The 17,151-nt window shown below is 37.3% G+C and overlaps 1 protein-coding gene across 1 annotated transcript; it reads right to left on the bottom strand.

Moving 5' to 3' along the window:
* Nucleotides 1–5,086: 5,086 nt before the first annotated feature.
* Nucleotides 5,087–17,079, bottom strand: FBXO45 (F-box protein 45). The gene is made up of 3 exons (XM_029213775.1): nucleotides 16,645–17,079; nucleotides 10,764–11,120; nucleotides 5,087–6,268 (listed from the first exon to the last, which is right to left on the bottom strand). The coding sequence occupies exons 1-3, from the start codon at nucleotides 16,951–16,953 to the stop codon at nucleotides 6,083–6,085; spliced, it is 852 nt and encodes a 283-aa protein (XP_029069608.1). The 5' UTR covers nucleotides 16,954–17,079; the 3' UTR covers nucleotides 5,087–6,082.
* Nucleotides 17,080–17,151: the final 72 nt, after the last annotated feature.

Genomic DNA, 17,151 nt, shown 5'->3' with positions numbered 1-17,151 from the left:
ATTAGATGCCTTAGCTACTAGCTCTGGCTCTGCCATTGACTTGTTCTCAGTAAAGGGCTAGAGTTTTATATATGAATATATATATATAAAACAAATTATATATTATATAAACTATATAGATATATTTTGTTGTTGTTGTTTTGTTTTGTTTTTCCTGGTCATAAAAGAGATTTTGCCTCCGCTCTCAGTCTCTTCAAAAGTCAGTCCTGAATGGTGATTTCTAGTCAGAGGAGAATTACTGAGAACTTAAAAAAAAAATAGTGTTACTGATGCCTGAGTGCATCCCCCCTACCCCATCTAATTTAATTTGCCTGGAAATCTTATCTTTTAAAAGCTTCCCAGGTATATATTAACTTGATTGTGATGGGTGTATACCTATGTCAAAACTTATCAAAGTGCACACTTGAAATAAGTGTAGCTTACTATATGTTGATTATATCTCAATAAAGATGTTTAAAAAATTAAAAGCTTCCCAGGTGATTCTAGTGAGCAGCCCAAAATGAGAACCACTGAGCTGGGTCAATCTCCTCATTTAAGCACATAAAGAAACAGCCCTAAAAGGGAAGAAATCTGCTCAGGAATCATGTCATGGCTACCAGGACTGCCAGGCCTTAGAGCTTGTGACTCCTGAACTATTACTCCAGTGTTCTTACCTTAAAACCAAAATGCTAGAACATTACTGAGCTCCTCAAAACATTTTAAAAGAGGCATCTGAAAAAATCTGAAGCGCAGGGATTGTTACACAGATGTAGGCCATGAGAGTTAAAACAAAACCAAAAAACCCCACCAGCCTTTACCTGGTAGAGTCACTACTTAAAAGAGCAGTTGGTTGTCCTTTCAATGTACTCCAGGCGTACCCTCCCCTCACTCTGCCCACTGGGTTGTGGAGTCTAGTGAGGCTGGTAGAGCTCTGGGCAATTTAGTTGTGAACTACATATATCACTCTCTGGACTGTTGAAGCGGGGAGAGAAGTCACTGGCCCCCTCCCATTTGAACCTTAAGTATCCTTTCTTTCGAAAGTAAAGGTAATCAGCAAAGGGCACGGCTGAATAAAAAACCTTTTAAACATTGCTGGAAAACATGAATACATTAGCTACATTAGAATAAAGATATCTGGCCTACTCCCATTACAATATGCCTCTAATTAATCTAAATGGATATTAGCATTTTAATAAATCATTTCAGGAGCCTTCTCAAAGGAGATAGGACCTCTAAACCATTCCCATTACTCAATTTCATCCTCCATTTCATTTATAGAGAAAAAGAGGGAGAAGAAAGACAATCCCTAATCTTTCTCTTATATGTTTTCCCCTCCTCTCAGAAAAGAAACAGAAATTAAGGACTGTCAACAGAGCGACCTAAGGAAAACTCTCTAAATGATTCTTACTTCTTGAGTCACTCATTCATCATGAAATCCTATACACAGAAGCGGAACAATGACAATCTTAAATCTTGAGGGGCTACTTCTTTCAACAAACTATATTCTGAAAAGTAGAGAACATGTTGCTCTCAAAAATATTTTAATGACTACATTAAATAAAAAGCAAATGGCTTGGGGGAGGATTCAAAAAAGAAATTAGGACAACAGACTGGTAAAGCTGTCCCTGGTATCTCTTCCCACTAAACAAAAGGATACAGAAATTTTACACCTACTTAATTTTCCTTTAGAAAATTAAAACTCTTTGTATAAATTTTAACATATTAATACATCAAGCAACTTTCAGCAACATGATCAACTGATTCTTTTAAGCTTTTAGATCACAGGAGCCATTTGTTCAGCCATGCCTGCTTCTCATAACTCTTGGCAAACAACTGCATTATCAAACAACTGTTAGCTGGGGGTGGAGGCGATAGCGAAACAGGATTCTAGTGAATTATTATTCCCTGGCCATGGTCCATTCTAAACATGGAAAATGTGGATTCCATTATTAAAAGGCATGGAATTTATAAGTAAATTCCATCAACACATTTGGCTACTAAGGTATTACCATTTTTCTTTCTGACCAGTATATAAAAAAATTCCTTGTTTTAAATGTAAGCAATCACAGGTGATTAATGTTTGTCTTAATTTTTTATTAAGAAACTAAAGCAAAAAAGAATTTCAAAAAATTAATATACAGAATTCTAATTTTAATTCTAAACAAATAAGAAATCTGTACCAAGAACTAAGTATCAGAGTTTACCAATATTTAAGAATAAAGGGGAATGGCTAAAATGCATTCACAGTCACTATTTCTTCCTTACAAGCCTCAGATTTGCTTCACTCGGATAGGATACAAAAAGAATTTTTCTCATCTACCTTTAGTTACTATCGTCTGTAAATTCAGAGCTTTTTTTCTTCCTACATTGGGTTTGATAACATGAGCATAAAGATGAGTCCATCAGAGGTTCTTTCTTAAGATGTTTAGGGGAGCTAAGACATAAACAAATAATAAATATAAATAAATTTATACAAGGTACAGAGTAATACAGCATGAGCTATGTATAGATAAATATAAAGACAAGGAAATTTCAAGGAAGGAGAGATTACATCCAGCTGGAGAAACTGAGGAGTGCTTTATTAGAATAGCATTTGGGTTAGGTATGAACTGTTCCTTTCAGGAAGGCTTTAAAGTGGTGGTCTTGATTTCTAGAATGTAATCTCAATACTCATCTTTAAAATTCAAGTTTCTATCTTATCAAACTGTTCATTTTTTTAGACGATCAAAAATATAAATATTACAGTCTATATAAACAGCAGTTTGGAGACATAAATGAAAAGTTAATTGATACCTACTATGTGGGTTAGGGCTCTGTTCTTTTAAAAACTCTCTCTCCCAGGTCAAATCATATCTAAAAGATGGAAGATGCCTAATCACGGAACCATGAGTTGAAGTATTCAACTGAGCAACACCTACTTGCTTTAGGTGCCTTATCAAATCTATATCCAAACTTACAGGAATAAGAATGAAGGAGGTGAAATAAATGGTTCAATATTCAAAAGTCAGATAATGAAAAAATAACGGCAACTAAGAAATGACATATATTAACCACAGAATTCTTTGTATGAAAAGTTTTAATGAATTGTGAGCCATTGACCATTACAGACTTTAAAACTTAATATTTCTTCTTTCCTGTGTAAAACCAGATAATTAAACCAGCCTATCCCAAGTATGACAGAAGACCATAGAATGAATAAGAGTAATAGTAATGTTTTCTTACCCATCTGCACGCTTTGCTAAATTTAAGAACCAAAGAGAGTGCTCCTGGTTTCCAAAGTCAACAGAGCAAATTCAATTACACATTTCTTCCTGATCATAGTTTCAGCTGAAATACAACAAATATAACTTTGCCTTTCAATAGCACTTTTTATCCATAGCACAAGCACTCTCCCATTATTTTCTTCTTTACCCCCAATATCCTTATGAGGTACCGAAGGGAGGGAGCAAGGATTTTTTTTTTTTTTTTTTTTTTGCAGATGAGAAAACTTAAGGTGAATTTAGATCAGTGGTTCTCAACCTTGGCAACATATTGAAATCACCTAAGAAGTTTTTAAAAATCCTTATGGTCATGTCATAGCCCAGACCAACATCAGAATATTAGGGTATGGGACCCAAGCATCAATATTTTTCAAAATGCCTGTGACTCTAAACTATAGCCAAGGTTGAGAACCACTGGTTTAGATGATTTATATTCAATATTCAGAGGCAACTGGCTTCTACCTAAGTGCTCTCTCAGCACCAATGAAAAAGAGATTCCATTTCCTCAAACATTATAACAGTTTGTCTTAGTATTCTGTACAACTACTATTGGTCTCCAGTAACAAATTAATTTACCAGGTTATAAATGAAGGCTCTTGATTCCCCTGATGCTCATGCTAAATATGAACCTCCATTTTATAAAATTTGCAAATTGGATATTAAAGAATTTAAGTCTTTGAGACAAGAATGGCTTGTTATTAAATATTTAGGCAATCATTTGATTCTAGGTTCAATATGCAATAACCATGTGTTTCCATTTTCCATTCAGCACCTTCCAAACTTTGTTACAAATGAATGTTTACTAATAAGACAAAACAGAAGATATAAACAAAACTCTGAGCAAAAGCTCTTAGAATTGACCATATCACAATCTGAAAAAGAAACAAGTGCTTAAAAGACCTTATAGCTTTCTAACTAGTTCAATCTTTATCCTGAACCAGATCTCTTCTTTAATTAAATTTTAAACTTTGCCAAATTGAGTTTTCTACACCAAGAAAAATCAATTTCCGTAGCAGCTATGTTCTCTAATACATTTAACATATAATTTCACTCTGTAGTATTAAATATGGTTTCTAGGAGGTTTCTTTCTTGATGTGGGTATCAAAAAGGATCTTTAACAGATTACACCTTTAAGCAACACACCAAATACACAACAAATACTTGTAAACCTTTCAGGTGGCAAAAATGAAATCTTTGTTCATGACTGAAATCCCTTGTTTCACAGGAGTACTGATAATATTAACTCGCAAGGAGCAACCCAAGAACCACAGCCAGATGCTTGCTGTTCCTAATTTTTTTAGATTCGAAACAAAATATGCATACAGCAAAACCTAAAAACTACAAAGATTCCACTTGCCTTAGTCACTTCTTATCACAAAGATGTATCTGAAACCATACAATTTATACTTTCATACAGAAAGATGTTTGTTTCCTTTCTAACAAAAGGAAATCTCAGCTCATGTACGTTGAATTATTAATTTGAAAGAGTATTAGTGAAATCAGATTTCTTAGTCAAAAATTCGGAATAGGAATTAACGTTAAACTCTTCTACAGTAAAACCTTCAAAATATCACCAACCTGAAGTTTCCAGCATAAGGTGTTTTATTTCAAGTCCCATGGGGGCAATTATTTATAATGAGATAAACAACATTCTTAAGCTGGGTCCAGGTTGGCACTGTTTCAGATGGATGAGTAAACATTTTCTTGACAACCCCAATGAAGAGTTTGAGGCTTAGATTGTTGCATGATGTAAACAATATGAAATTTAAAAATTATAATATCTACAGCATTATAAAGTTACAAAATAAAAGGACCATTGATCAATTATTTTCTTAAGGTCTGTGACTAACAGCTTTCATATTTGAGGCCTATAAGAACAAATGGCAATGTTCTCTGTTCTTATGAGACACCTTCTTGCAAGGTCAAAAAATAAAACCAGATTCTATAAGATGCACATTATTATTATTATTGATATATGAATGATTAGAAATAGATTTGCCTTCCCTCAATCTTAGCCTGGAGATTTGAGGGATCTGTATAATAATTTTGATGGTTAAAAAAATAAATCAGACTGTAATAGGCATGGAAACTGTAAGCCAAATATAATACAAAATGAGCCAATACAACACACCTCCTCTTAAAATTTTCTTCTTTGTAGTTACCAAACTGTCCCTAAATGTTATTCTAATTTTGTACCATGTAGTGGTTTTTAAGAAATTGAACTAGAACAAAGCAACTCCTTTGTCCTGTTTTTTTTTACAGTTTTTTTTTTACACACATATTGTATATACAACTTTTAAAATAGCTGCACAATTTTATATCTCACCGTTAGAGAAGTGCAGTCCAGGCAGACCATGCTTCTCAATATATTAAAAATATTAAATAAAATCCAACCAGTTTCATACTTTTCTAATAGTCAAGCTGGCTGGAAAAAAGGGTCTGGAGAAAAAACAGGCAGTTGTAAAACAGGATCAGTCTTTCTTCACAAACACACTACTTAAAACTCTTGCTAGTTCCCTATCTTATCCCTTTTACACCATCTCTAAGATCTCACCTTAAAAGTTGAAAATATCACATCGCTAACTTAGAGACAAAATCTGTTGAAACATGCATATGTCAACTGCCCACTCAACCAACTGCAACCCTGAGGATTTTTCTGGCCCAGTAGAAAAGAGGAAACACTAAGATAATCTCTGCTGTAGAGTTGCTTCTCCAGTTAACAATATCATGTGTTTTTTCAGGATGTTTCTTGGGCATGCATGTATGACACTGTCACTTCATGATTCTACTTTCCATAAGCAGGTATCTCCTCCACTCTGTCTTTCATCCCAAGAAAGCCACTGTCATCCATCCAAAGGTTTTCCAAGGTAAACCAAAGTCACTTCTGTGTTACCATATACAGCAGAAACTGCTGGATATAAGCAGACCTTTGGAAGTCCTCTAAAGGCAACCCCCAGGAATTCATATCCACGTTCAAAAGCTAAAGTCTTATCTTCCATGTCCAAGATGACTCGAATTCTTTCTCCTATCTGCAAACAGACATCAAAAGAAGGTAAGAAGAAAACCCATCAAAGGCACAGCTAGATGTAATCAAGTTGAAAATATTATTAAGAATATGTATATCTCAAAAGTTATCTAGAAAAACCAAAAAAGTTATTTGGTCAGGGAGAAACATCTAGAAAAAGAACATACATCAATTTCATCATAAATGTTTGTCTTGATAGTTTTTTTTAAAAAAACTTAAGACTTGTGTGGGATTTATATTTAATACTGAAAATTTAAATATTCTTCCTGAACAGTCCCCAGATTTTATTTATTCTTTTTAAAGACTTTTCTTAAGAAGGTTACCACTAAAATCTATAACTTGGCATATTTTACCAAAAAAGGCTACCTAAATTTTCTCAAATTACTATAGTACATACATACAATGGAATGTTATTCAACCTTAAAAAGAAATGAAATTTTAGTATGTGCTACAACATGAATGGACCTTGAAAGCATTATGCTAAGAGAAATAAGCCAGACACAAAAATACAAATATTATATGATTCCACTTGTATCAAGCACCTGGAATATTCAAATTCATATAGATTGAAAATTGAATAGAGGTTACCAGAGGCTTGGGGGAGGAAGAAATGTGGAGTTATTGTTCAGTGGGCACAGAGTTTATGCTGGGGATGATGAAAAAGTTTTGGGTATATATAGTGATGATGGTTATACAACATTATGAACGTATTTAATGCCACTGAATTATACACTTACAAATAGTTAAAAGAATAAAGATTGTTGTGTATATTTTACCACAATAAAAAAAAATTACTATAATAGAACACTTCCACAACCTTTAAAATTTACAAAGCAGTTCTACATACAACATGGAGCCTACATAATCATGAATAGCCAAATCTGACTATAGGTTCTAAAGATGCAGAATAGGCTTATTAAACAATCACTTTGTGGTCCACTACTCTGAAACACCCGTTTGTTATAAAAATAGCAGTACTGATTGTTAAACTAAACTGGAAGCACAATTACCCATTTTTTTTCCCATTTGGAAAAGTAAACAAAGAAAGAGCATGTTTATCCTTATAATTTGCATGTATTAAAGGCTGTTGCATCTATATACTTGGAGGCAGAAAGTCCTAACATTTGCAATCAAAAATCATAATTTAATACTTCCCAATTATGATACCCCCTGCTGCTATCATTGCTTTCCTTCATTGTATTTCCTATCACAAATAACTACCAACATCTACTTTTTCTCTCCCTCTGCCCAACTCACAGATTAACCCCATTTTAAGAACCTCCAAGTCACCATCATCACTACTGTTACAAACAAAACACGAACAACAGCAAAAATCAGAAATAAAAGCTAGGGGCTTCCCTGGTGGCGCAGTGGTTGAGGGTCCGCCTGCCGATGCGGGAAGCGCGGGTTCGTGCCCCGGTCCGGGAAGATCCCGCATGCCGCGGAGCGGCTGGGCCCGTGAGCCATGGCCGCTGGGGCTGCGCGTCTGGAGCCTGTGCTCCACGGCGGGAGGGGCCGCAGCGGTGAGAGGCCCATGTACCGCAAAAAAAAAAAAAAGGAAATAAAAGCTAATATTTTCATGAGTATTGTTGAGTGATTTTATATTATCTCATTTAATTCTCATATCAATCCTAGGAGTTATCCCTGTTTTACAGAAGATGAAAATAACAAAATAGAACCACTCCAAGTGAAATCTGCAAGTTTGCTTTACCTTTGAGCATACAGCATACATACACATAGCACAGAGAGCAGAAAGACAGTCTTACAGTTTTAGGTGTCAGAGGACAAAATTTGGAGACAGCAGAGCAACTGGAAACTTAGAGGAACTCTACAAGCAAAAAACCACAAAGAGGATGAGCCCCAAAATCTGAAAATAAACTCTGCCCAAATCCTCATGTGATGACTGTATTACACAAACACAGGGGAAACCCCCAGGGAACCAGGCAGAAAAAGTAGCAGCTAGAGGCCAAAAAAACTGAATAAAGACATAAGCTGCTGTATAGTTTCAGTGCAGGAAAGTTAACTGCCTACTAGAACAAGATAACCTACAGTTTTCAGAAGTACAAAGTAGCTTCTAAAGAAACAAAACATTCCAGAGTCTCTACCATGTCCAATTTTCATTTAAAAAATGACTGGATATGAAAAGAAACAGGAAAGTGTAACTCATACTCATGGAGAAAAAAGCAGTCAGTAGAAACAGACTCCAAGTGGGCCTTAGATGCTGGATTTGGCAAAGACATAAAGTAGTTATAAAATATACCCAAAGAATTAAAGAAAAATATAGTATTAATAAATGAACAAATAGAGATCTCAGTAGAGAAATGGAAACTATAAAAATGAAAATTTTAGAACTGAGGGGCACAATAACCAAAATTCACTAGCCTGGCTCAATAGCAGAGTTCAAATGACAAGAAGAAAAAAATCTATGAACTTGAAGACAGAACAACAGAAAGTAATGAATCCAAAAAACAGAGAGAAAAAAAGAACACAGCTTCAGAGGCACAGAAACAAGGATGATATCAAGCAGTCCAACAATTACATTAAATATAAATGGACTAACTACTCAAATCAAGAGACTGGGTTAGATAAAAAGCAAGATCCAATTACATGCTGTCTGGGGGACCCACTTTAAATACAAAGATAGTCTAAAAGTAAAAGGATGAGGGAAAAGATGTACTTTGCGATAGTAAGCATAAGAAAGTTGGATTGGCTTTATTGATATCAGACAAAATAGACGTAAAGACAAGGAATATTACTAGAGTCAAAGAAGGTCATTTCATAATGATAAAAGAGTTAACCAGGTAGGTAGATATAACAATTTTAAATGTATATGCACCTAATAACAGTTCCAAAACACATGAAGCAAAAAGTGACAAAACTGGAAGAAGAGATAGATAAATCAGCAACTATAGTTGGAGATTTTAATACTCCTTAGTAAATGAAAGAACAGGTAGAAAGAACATACAGAAAGCAGATAGAAGACTTATACACTACCAACCAATTTGACCTAGCTGTCCTTAATAGATTATTCCATCCAACAGAATATATATTCAAGCATACATAGACATTTATCAAGGTAAACCATATGCTGGGAATAAAACATGCTGCAATAAATTTAAAGGGACTGAAATCATACAGAGTATGTTCTCTGAAAAACAAAGAATAAAGGACTTTCACTACAAAGTCACAAGGTTAGTCATAGGTCTTTATCTTCAATGATTATTAAGTCCGTTCTCCTTAGGGCATTTGCAGAGCCTGAAAGGACAGTAAGGAAAGGATTCTATGAAAGAAAATCCTTCCAGGCTTTTATACATCAGGAAATGGGATATATTTTAGTTCTTCTACTTTATTATGTCTCACTTGAGGTCATTACTGAGGCTAGAGCTTTCAAACCACATGTTCCTCTGAAATGTACTATCTATAATTCCTTAAAATTTCCAAGTTCTTATCAGATTATTATTTTTTACACTCTGCTGAATCTATGGTAATCATATAGCTTTTACAAATAGGAACTATAATTATGACCCTAGAATCAAGTGAGTATGGCTTAAGGCTAAGAATTTTTAGGGACTTCGCTGGTGGTCCAGTGGTTAAGAATCTGCCTTCCAATGCTGGGGACCCGGGTTTGATCCCTGGTCAGGGAACTAAGATCTCACATATACTGTGGGACCACGAAGCCCGCGCGCCACGACGAAAAATCTGCGTGCCAGAACTAAAACCTGATGCAGCCAAATAAATAAATAAATATTTTTTTAAAAAAGAATTTTTAAATGTAGTAGTTTGGGACTTCCCTGGCGGTCCAGTGGTAAGACTCCGTGCTTCCACTGCAGGGGGCACAGGTTCGATCCCTGATCAGAGACCTAAGATCCCGCATGCCGCGCGGGGTGGCCAAATAAATAAATATGCAGTAGTGTGCCTGAACTCACCTATGTTTATGGAAATTGCTGACACCTCCAGACGCTTTAAATACAATCCAGATTAATAAGTAGCAGAGGGTAAGTATGTATGCACATGCACACAGGTGCATTTGTGGGGGTGAGGGGGTGAGGTATCCAGAAAAAGTAAATTTGGATGTGCATGATATAAGAAAGATTACAATCCAAAGCACAAGTTGGCAAACTATGGCCCCTGGGCCAAATCTGGCTTGCAGTCTATAAATAAGGTTTTACTGGAATACAGCTATGCTCATTCATTTACATAATTCACGGCTGCTTTTGTGCTATAACAACATAGTTGCACAGTTGTGAGAGACAGTATGGACAACAAAGCCTAAAATATTTACTATCTGGCCCTGTATAGAAAAAGTTTGCCAACCTGATTTAAAGACAGATTGCTCAGATTGAATATGTATTAGGAAACAAATATTGAGATACTAAAGATTATTGTCAGAGTAGCCAAAAAAGGCCAGTTACACTATTTATTTAAAAGTTACCAAAAAGACAAATAATGCTGCTATATAAAATTTTGTAAATTTAAAACAAATTAAGCCAGTTCCTCACCTGATATTTTGGTGCATTGTTGCATTGTGGAAAACTGCCATTGACTTCTCCATTATGTAGTAGATTATTGTCCACTAGATTCCAGCCCCAGCTCTGGTCATCACTGCCCAGCAATGCCACATAACCTTGGCATTGCATGGGGGCCCGTTTTGTGGCAATTCCAATCACTGCCACAGTGCCCAGAGGGCCCTCCCACCACACTTCCCATGCATGGCGGCCCTCACTGAAACCAATCTTGGTCCTTGCACCATCAGTGCTCTGAGCGATGGGGTTTCGATGTAAAGTAAAGCCATTCTTCTTAATGTAGACATTCCTGGAGCAGTCGTTAGTGCTGAAAGCATGTTGGAAAGCACGTATCTGAAAAGGTGGAAAGCACACAAAAGAAATAGAAATTTAATTTTTCTTAAACATTAAAAAGTACCCAAACTTTAGGCTACATGCTTTTAAACAATAAGTTATATATTTTAAGTAATACAGTAATTATTTCTCAAAAATGGCTCACGTTTCAGCATGGGATCCTAACATAATAAACTATGCAACATTAAAAATAAAACTGCCAGCTGTTTCATTATTGACTAAAATTCTAAACCACAGTATAATTTCTCCAAATAGACTTCTTAACACATCAAAAGATATACACAAGAATCCTTATATTTTAGAGATAGTACTGAAATGTTTATGGGTGACATATCTGGGAATTGCTTTGAAATATCCAGGAATGGAATGGGAGAGTGGGCAGGGTAGACATGAAAGTAGACTGCCCATGAATTAATCACTGGTAAAGCTTCGTGATGGGTATAGGGAGGTTATTTTCTATACTCTTGTTTATATTCGATATTTTTACATTAAAAAGTTAAGATATGCACAGTTTTCGTGTTGGCAATGCTGCCACCAAAAAGAACTGTATTTTAAGTAAAATAGAGAACTTAGGCATATCAGCTCTAGAGTTTATGAAAAATTTTAATAACCACAAACTATCTTAGATCCACAGCCTCCTTGCTAGGTATCACTCATACACTGAGACATCACCACTCTCATTTTACCAAATCAAATAATCCCCTAGATAGCATAAATTCAATCACTAAAATTTATAAAGAGATAGTCATTAACAGCAGCTACCACTGACAGGACAGGATAGTTGACCTTCAGTAATCACCAGTTTTTTAAGTTTCCAAAATAAAGACAATATGAAAATTGCTACTCTGTACAAATAATAACATTCTCTCATGTTTTAATAATGTATAGGTTTTAGTTTGTACGTTTTTTAGAAAATCCCTTCTTTATTCAAACAACCCAAAAGCAGCTGAAGGCTGGGACCTATTGCTTTAGTTAACCTGAGAAATCAACTCCAGAATCACAGAATTTCAGCATTAGGAAAGACGTTAAAGTTCACCTACTTCAACTCAGGGATGGGGACACACGTGTAAAGTCAACAGGTAGTTAGCACAAGAGCCCCAAAGAGAAGTCAAGCATCCAGTCCCCTCATCCAGTTCTCATTTACCATTAGCAAGTACTTCACTGTTTAATTGTTGTACTCCAGAGGACAGATTAAAACAAAAACAAAAAACCTCCTTGGTTCAGGTATCCCATATTTTCATAAACAGGATGTAAACCTGAAGTATACCTAAATTTTTTCCGATCTGTTCTTATTATAACACACTTTTAAGCACCTAAAAGTGCTGTACACACCTCAACCATTTGACTCTAGTAAAACATATCTTGAAAAAAATCTAATCTCACCTAAATTGATCAAACTTCTATAGGAAATACAGAGGACAGAAAGCATGTTAAGCAACACCATGGGAATGAAATCAGCAAAATCCAGACTGAGGGAACCTCTCTACAGGGTAAACAACCTGGTTTCTTCAACAAATAAACTGCCGGGGTAAGAGGTGAGAGAGATGGAGGGTGTATCTGTAGACTAAAATAGCCTTAAGAGACATATCAACTGTTTGTCATGGGAACTTTATATAGATCTTGCTTAAATAAACTGAAAATTAAAGATATAACATTTGACATTTATGAGACAATTGGAAATTTGAACACCAAACTTTTTATATAAAGGAATTATCATTAATTTCTTTATACTTTGGATGTACTAATGGTATTGTGATTAAGTGTCCTTATCTTTTAGAGATAATGTGAAAAATCAGATAAAATGGAAAAATAAATACACAAATAAATAAAAACAATCTATAGTTCTTGCTACACAGTCTCATGCGTAACCTGGATTTTGCATTATAGCAAACAGCTTTAAGACCTAGTTTAGGATGTAAGTCTGAAATTTAGACAATTATAGCTAGATGCCAAGTATGACTGGAATAACTGATGTTACTTGGTAATATGTAAAACATGAACTTTTAAAAAGAAGACAAATCCTAGGGGCTTCACTGGTGGTGCAGTGGTTGAGAGTCTGCCTGCCAATGCACGGGACACGGGTTCGTGCCCTGGTCCGGGAAGATCCCACATGCGGCGGAGCGGCTGGGCCCGTGAGCCATGCCGCTGAGCCTGCGCGTCCGGAGCCTGTGCTCCGCAACGGGAGAGGCCACAGCAGTGAGGGGCCCGCGTACCGCAAAAAAAAAAAAAGAAGACAAATCCTAATTAGATTGACAACTCCAAATACCTTCCAGTTTTATGCTATCTCAAGCCTGTTCTCATCATTTTCTCAGTTACCCAGGCTCCCTGGAAATCCTATTTGACCCTTCCTTCTTCTTCATCCCACCTCACCCAGTCAGCTGTCCACCTATGTGGACTTGTTTTCTTGCAATTCCTCTCCCAGCCACCCCCTTCTCTGCTCTATACACTTGTTCTGGTCTTAAGTACCTCTGGTATAGGCACCAACCCCTGCCTTCCTGAATTCACCTTATGGACTGGTTTCTCTAAAGCACAGCTCTTACTTCGTCCCTCCTTTGTTCAAATTTCTGTGTTTTCCAGCTGTAAGACAAAGCCCAAACTACAGACTGAAGGCTGTATGTCAAGGACCTCCACGATATATCTAGTTTCAGCTTACCTTTACAATCATATTTCCTATCACAATTCAATCTAACTAAACTATTTTGTATCTTTAGCCTTTCCTCCAAGCTACAAATTGTAACAGATGCCTATCTGAAAACTCTTGGATGTCTTAAAAACACTGTAAACTCTGTTCTACCAAAACTGAACTCATTGTTATTCATCCAAAATCTAGCCGAGGTAATCCCTATATCATATAAGCCAGATACCTAGGAGTCATCCTGAGCACCTCCCTCTTCCTCCCCGCTATTTCAAATCTATTGCCAAGTCCTGTAGATTTTATTTCCTAAATTTATTCTAAATTTCTCCCCATCTCTTTTACTACATACTTCCTAATACTCATATTTCTAAGGTCCCCCTCCAACCTGTTCTCCATTCTTAAGTTTGAATAACCTCTAAAAAATGGAAAAATATCACATCACCAATCCCCACACTCCTAACCCCCTTTTGCTTACAATTTAAAATGGCTTCCTTTTGTTTGGCCCCAGTCCACCTCTTCCATCTTTCTCAAACGTGCCTCACTTTTGCTGTCTATGCTCCAGCCACATTGATTATTTTCTGTCCCTCATACTCATCAGGTTCCCTCCTGGAAGGCTCTTCTCTCTCTCTGGCCTATTTATCCTTATCATTCAGGTCTCAGTTCATGCATTATTTCCTCAGAGAAAGCCTTCCCTGACCTCCCTACTTAGTTCAAATTCTCCATTACTGACATTCAGAGCATCATGTATCCATCCTTCGTAGGACTTAACACAAATGCAATTTTACAACTGTGTGACTATTTGATTAATACCCACTTCCCTGCACTAGATTGTAAGTGCCATATGGCAAGGCATCCATAAGAGTCTGTATCTGTTTTTATTCACCATTGCATCTGTAAAACTGAGCATAGTGCCTAACATTCATATTTTTTTAAATAAAAATATATGCTGTACAAACCCTCTGCTTTCCATTGCCTTGCTTTTGTTCAGGGTACTTCCTCTTAGTAAAATGTTCACATTCTCCCCATCTTTAAAGTTCAGCTCAAATACAATCTCAACCCCAAACCTTCTACAATCATCCACTCAACTTGTAAATCTCTTTCAGTAAACTTCTAGTATATATATATTTTTATATCTCTAACAGTTAGCAACAATTTCTACCATTTCTAACTAATAACCACTAGTTATTTCTATACATTTTTTTCTCCTCTACTAGACTGAGGACTTCCCTACTAGGCTATATGACTCCTTCTGAATTAATCTTTTATCTTCAAGATATTCAAGAAAAGTCCTGCAGTATCTGAATGTACATGTGATTAGTACAGGTCTATAATACCTATAGTGCAAGTAGTACAAAGGCATACAAAGTATTAAAAACTTATGAAACCTAAAATATCTCGGGAAGGATACAGAAGAAATAGGTAACATAGGTTGCCTCCAACCTGGATGGTGGTGGTATAAGGACAAAAGGAAGACATTTTGCTTTACATCACTTTGCTTCTTTTGAATCATGTATTCTTCACATGAATTACATTATCTATTACATATTATTATATGAATCTTGAATCATGTGAACATGACTATTACAGACCAATTACAAAAATGTCTTAACTTAAAATAAGTAAAAACAATAAACTTTATGGAAAAGTAAAAAATAAGACTCATGAAATCTACACGTTTATCAGGCACAGTAAGACAAAACTGCAATCTACTGCACTCTACTATATGAATTACAAATAGTATCCATTGAGAATCTACCATGTACAAATACTGTCCTCGCAAATTAACATTATTTCATTTAATAGAAAAACAACTTGACAGTTGACATATTAAAAAGCGATATTCCTTATCTTATTAAACTAAAACCTGTTTTATTACAGAAGAATACATTTTACATCTATTTCACATGGAGAAAAAATTTACTCCTTATTCTGGCCCCACTGGCAGTCTAGCATTAAAAAGGTATGTTTTCCCTTTTTAGTTGTTAATGTATTTTTATGTTTACCATATTCTAGGACAGACTTTATCCTGTCTCATATATGCTCTTGGTGACTGCTATTCTGAAGAGCTGTTTCCATCCAAACTGAACCCAAGTTTAAGGCCTTTTATTTATATTGCTTGAAGAATCCTCTCAGTCCTACCATTATCTAAGACTAATCACAAGAATCTGGCAGGGGAAAAAAGGCAGCAAAAATGGAATCAGCATGTTAGATGACAAATAGAACATAAGAGACACAACACCAAGGTGGAACTACGAAAAAGGTGGCAAGGAAGTAGCCAATAATAGTGGGACATGGCAGTATTATGACTGTTAAGTGGTGCCGATGGGAGGATGTTCTATTAAAGCCTCTATGTTGAAAGTCAGCACGATGCCTTGGACCACACTCATTTATAAGCCTGTAACATAGTGGAGGGAATTAAAGAGTGCTTGGGCAAAAATAAAGAAAAGATGATTATAAATCAGAGCTTGGAAAAGGTGCGGTGAAAGCAAAGATCTGAGAAACTAAGCCGATGTTAAGGCAGCCAAGGTGATTTAATAAAGGGCAGGGAGAAAAATAGGATGAGAGTATTGAAACCTACAACAATGAGGTGGTCTGTTTTTAAGGGTAAAGACTGTGGAAAGTAGAATGAGTGACGGAAAACAGGGATGGGAAACCACCTGGCCCTTCAGAAAGTGTATCGCGGAAGTGGGGTGGGTTAAGGAGCAGAACTTCAACCCAAAGAGAAGAGGATCTTCATGGCGCGGGGAGGTAAGGTAAGGTATTGACTGGAGCAGTGGAAAGGCGGGATGGTGAGGCGAGGCTTCCGACTCAAAAGCTTAGCTGAGAAGCACTGAGAGCGGCCCGGACAAGCGGGACCGGGGGCAGCGGCGCGGCGCGGGGGTCCCTCACCTTGGCCTTGTAGCTCGGCAGGTTGCAGAGGATGTCCGTGCGCAAAGCCTCCTCTGCCAAGCTGCGGGCGCACAGGCTCCGCCACACCTCGCTGTTCTCATCGCCGTGCAGGCAGCGGTACCAGTGCTTGCACACCAGGGCGCAGCTCCGCAGCTCGGACAGCTCCAGGTAGGAGAACACCAACTCCAGCACCCGGCTGGGCAGCCGGCCCCCGGCCCCAGCGGCCCCGGAGCCGGCGCCCGCGCCGCCGCCACCGCTACAGCCAGCGCCTCCCGAGGCTGCCCCAGCCCCCGGGGCCGGCGCCGCCATCGCCTCAACAGCCGGCCCGAGGGCCGCTGCCGCCGCCGCCGCCGCTTCCCCCCGTCTCTGCTCCGGAGGCCAAGCCTCGCCTTGAGATCGGAGCAGTTCGCTCACCGCCCCTTTCACAGACTACCGTCCGGCCCCTCCACCACTCCCGCCCCTGCCCGGGGGCGTCCGCCACGCGCCCCGCCTCACTGAGGGCAGACG

Source organism: Monodon monoceros, unplaced genomic scaffold (genome assembly GCF_005190385.1).
Source record: "Monodon monoceros isolate NGI ecotype Baffin Bay Population unplaced genomic scaffold, NGI_Narwhal_1 Super_Scaffold_11, whole genome shotgun sequence".
In the NCBI taxonomy this organism is placed as follows: Eukaryota; Metazoa; Chordata; class Mammalia; order Artiodactyla; family Monodontidae; genus Monodon; species Monodon monoceros.
Note: the sequence above shows the minus strand (reverse complement) of the source record. Positions and strands in the feature narration are given on the sequence as shown.

Excerpts from the sequence above, each read along its gene's own strand:
- FBXO45 (XM_029213775.1), bottom strand. The coding sequence starts at position 16,953 with ATGGCGGCGCCGGCCCCGGGGGCTGGGGCAGCCTCGGGAGGCGCTGGC. Across the intron at positions 11,121-16,644 it reads TGCCGAGCTACAAGGCCAAG|ATACGTGCTTTCCAACATGC; the intron begins GTGAGGGACCCC and ends CCACCTTTTCAG. Across the intron at positions 6,269-10,763 it reads ACAATGCACCAAAATATCAG|ATAGGAGAAAGAATTCGAGT; the intron begins GTGAGGAACTGG and ends GTCTGTTTGCAG.